Source organism: Chinchilla lanigera, unplaced genomic scaffold, assembly GCF_000276665.1.
Source record: "Chinchilla lanigera isolate Chin_1 unplaced genomic scaffold, ChiLan1.0 scaffold00004, whole genome shotgun sequence".
Lineage (NCBI taxonomy): Eukaryota > Metazoa > Chordata > Mammalia > Rodentia > Chinchillidae > Chinchilla > Chinchilla lanigera.
In genome coordinates, this window is record NW_004955405.1 from 9,447,002 (window position 1) to 9,450,396 (window position 3,395).

General features: G+C 37.6%; 2 protein-coding genes across 4 annotated transcripts in view; both read left to right on the forward strand.

The window, feature by feature from the left end:
• The window catches only part of LOC102022249 (ATP-binding cassette sub-family G member 2-like), a 71,826-nt gene that overhangs the window by 6,618 nt on the left and 61,813 nt on the right, over nt 1-3,395 (forward strand). For both annotated transcript variants that reach the window (XM_013517498.1, XM_005374295.2), the window contains exon 2: nt 2,112-2,318. In XM_013517498.1, coding sequence (XP_013372952.1) covers nt 2,131-2,318 — 188 coding nt within the window. In that variant the 5' untranslated portion in view covers nt 2,112-2,130. The remainder of the gene's footprint in view (nt 1-2,111; nt 2,319-3,395) is intronic.
• Nucleotides 1-3,395, forward strand: part of LOC102022559 (ATP-binding cassette sub-family G member 2-like) — a 169,970-nt gene that overhangs the window by 2,032 nt on the left and 164,543 nt on the right. The window lies entirely within an intron of this gene.

Consider the following 3,395-nt stretch of genomic DNA (forward strand, 5'->3'; position numbering starts at 1 on the left):
GGGTAATGCATAAAGCTATGAGAATAAAGGGAAAACTGCAGTTGAAGCTCCAAAAAATTAGTAATGCCAGAACATGGAACATCTTCCTAGGAAGGCTATCTGCAATGAGCAGAGCTAACCCAAGGGAGTGGTTATATGGTCTGTAGCCACAAAGATCATACATAGCACTGTGGGTCCCCAAGCCCTTGGTAGTTTACATCATGCCAACTTGTGTCTCAGATGCCAGACATAGGGCTACAGAACTTAATGTTGGCCCTGTTGTGTTTTGGTCGTTATTATCTAAATTCTCCATTGTATTCTACTATTGTTTTCTCTTGGACTGGGAATATTTGCCTTGTGTCTGTGCTACTATTGTATGTTAGAAATATGTAACTAGTTCTTGAGCTTTACAGTGGCTCATGGTTACAGTTTGCTTTCAGTCTCAGAGGAGACTTGGACTTGAACTTCTGAGCAGTGTTGGAACTCTTCAGACTGGGAACTACTGTAGAAGACTAAATGCATTTGCTTTATGAGATACATATAAGCCTTTGGGACCCTGGAGTGAACTTTGTAGTTTGGCTCTGGAATGTTCCCCAATGACTTAATGTTGAAGAATTGGTCCCCAGTTGGTGGCACTACTGGAAGGTGGTGCCTTCAGGAGGTGAAGTCTTTTTAGAGAAACTGGGTCACTGGGGATGTGCCTTTGAAGGTTAGCCCTTTGTCGCCCTTTTCCTCTTTCCCTGTCCTTACTCTCCCCTCCTTCCTTTCCTCTTACCTCCCTTTTCTTCTTTTCTCCTCCCCTGTCCTCTCTTCCTCTCTCCCTCTTCTTCCTGATTGACATGAAGTGAGCAGCTTTCCTTAACCACATCCTTCCATCATTATGTTTCTGCCTGGATAACTGACGATGGACTGAAATTTCTGAAACTATGTACCAAAGTACATTTTTGTTCCTTTCAGTTGACTTTCTCAGGTATTTTGGCACATCAACAGAAAGCTAACAAGCATGGTTTTCTTTTCTATAGGGAGGCCTCTGTGATGCTCCCTCTTTTCCAGTCATGTGAAACCTCTACACAGTTGCTTCTTATGTTTTGTCTCCTTTTATGGTTGTTTATAGGGAGATGATTTGTTTAGGCAGCTAGTCCACCATGGGCTGTTTCTTGTGGATGATTTTAGCTTTTAAAAATAAAAATAGGTTTATGGCAGTTCACATTTCAAACCTATTCTCATATGTTCTGTTTACCTTAAGGTCTTACTCTAATTAAAATCATTTGAAGAGACCTTTTTGTAATTTGTTTACTAAAACATTTTAAACTTCATTTATAAACATAATATCCAGGTTTTTGTTTTGCTTTGTTTTTTTGTTTCTATTTTGAGACAGGGTCTCACTGTGTAACCTAGGCTGGCCTCAAAGTCTTGGTGATATTCCAGCCTCAGCCTCCTCACTGCTGGAATTACTGGTGTGTACTACCACAACAAGCAATACCTAGTTTTTGCTTTAAAGTGTTAAACTACTTGACAATGGTTAGACTTGTTTAATCATTTTCATAATCAGTTTTAAATCTTCCTAGAATTTATATATGTTTTTCCATTGGAAATGATTATGTCCTTGCAAACAGTTGGGGAGTTTATCTTCTCAGCTGACTGAAGACAAATAACAGTCAGAGATTTAAAATCTGTCTGGAGGTATAAATGTAGAGAAATTTCTGCTGCCCTGACTGCTTGGCTAAGCCCCTTTAGATACATAATGTGAACTCAAAATTTAAAAGAAAAAATACAGGGGATATGATGATGATCATGTACTCTTTCCCTTTACTTAAGTTGTACCATAAAATGCTATGCAAGCCACACATGTCTAGCTTTCATCTATGTTTTTCCTGCTTACTGAGTTTTGAGTAATTTTCATACTCCTAACCCTATGTTTACTGGGAATTGATGTGACATTAATTGGAAAGTATGTATTCATTGTTGTATCTGTCTCCCACTATTGGTTCTAATGATTGTGATGATTTTCCGGGAAAGGAAATTTACCATAGCATTATGGTTTTAAAAATTTAGCTTAATTTTCTTGTTACCTAGGGTTTACAATCTTATTTGTCTGGACTGTCAACTTTCTGTTGCTGTTTATTTAACAGAAAAGCAGCAAGTCTCAGGATGTCTTCCAGTGACAGCCAGATTTCTATATCAATGTCAGAAGAACAGTGTATGACCTCCAGTGATCTGAATACATGTACTGAAGGGCCTGTGTTAAGTTTCCATAACATTTACTATCAAGTGAAAGTGAAGCATGGCTTTCTACCTTGTTGGAAAACAGATGTGAAAGAAATACTGTCAAATGTCAGGTATGTGCCTAACTTTTTTTTAAAAGGCTTTTTTGTTGACCTACTATAAATTTTACAAGTTTGGCCTGTTAACAGTAAGCTGCTATAAATATGTGTACAAATCTTTGTACAGATATTTAGGCATACAATTTTGTTTTTTTTAGGTATACGAGATCTAAATGATCACTTGTTAAGTAGAAGTTTCACTTCGAAAAAAATTTGAAAACTGATTTAAAAATGGTTGTACAATGTGCATTGAGTTGTTCTTGTATTTTTGTGGATAGAGATTTCACAATATGATTTAAAGACATTTATTTATTCAACCACAAATATCTTTTGTGATACTGGAAATTGAACCAAAGGCTATCCCATTGAGCTACATCCCAGCCATTATTTCATTTTTTATTTTGAGACAAGTTCTTGCTATGTTGCCCAAGCTGGGCTGAGACTTGTGGCCTTCCTGCCTCAACGTACCAGAGTACTGAGCTTATAAGCATGAGGCACTAGGCCTGGCCGGTTAAACACATTTTGAATGATTACTAGGTCCCTGGTGTTGTGCAAATAGCTAGTGATCCAGATATATCCTCTGTTTTTCAGAAACCTTGTCATCTGATGGGGAATTCAGAAAACAGTACCATCACTATATTATTCTGGTGTTATAGAAGGATTTAAAGAAACAATGTAAACCCCCAACCCTAAATTCGATATCGAGGAACATGGAGTTTAAGAAAGCAAAAATGCTATGTGTATGTGTGAGTGTAGGAAGGAGGGCCGTGCTCCATTAATGGCATTGACAGTGTTCTAATGTTCAAAACGAAATCAAAAGATTGATTATTACTCTCTAAACTGTAACAGATGTGACAGGAATTTTGGGGGTGACTTTCATTTCATGTGTTCAGTATTCAGTGTGCTATATGTTATAGGATAGGGAAGTAGTAACATTGTTAGGAATATTTTCTAGTAGAATGAGAGAGAATTACCGCTGACAAATTCTGTAGAGCAGTGGCCTAGTGTGAGCATGACTTGTGACAGGTAATAGAAGTGTAGAAGATAGGTGGGGAGACCCTGCCATTGTACATTATTGTTACTTTCTGTAAT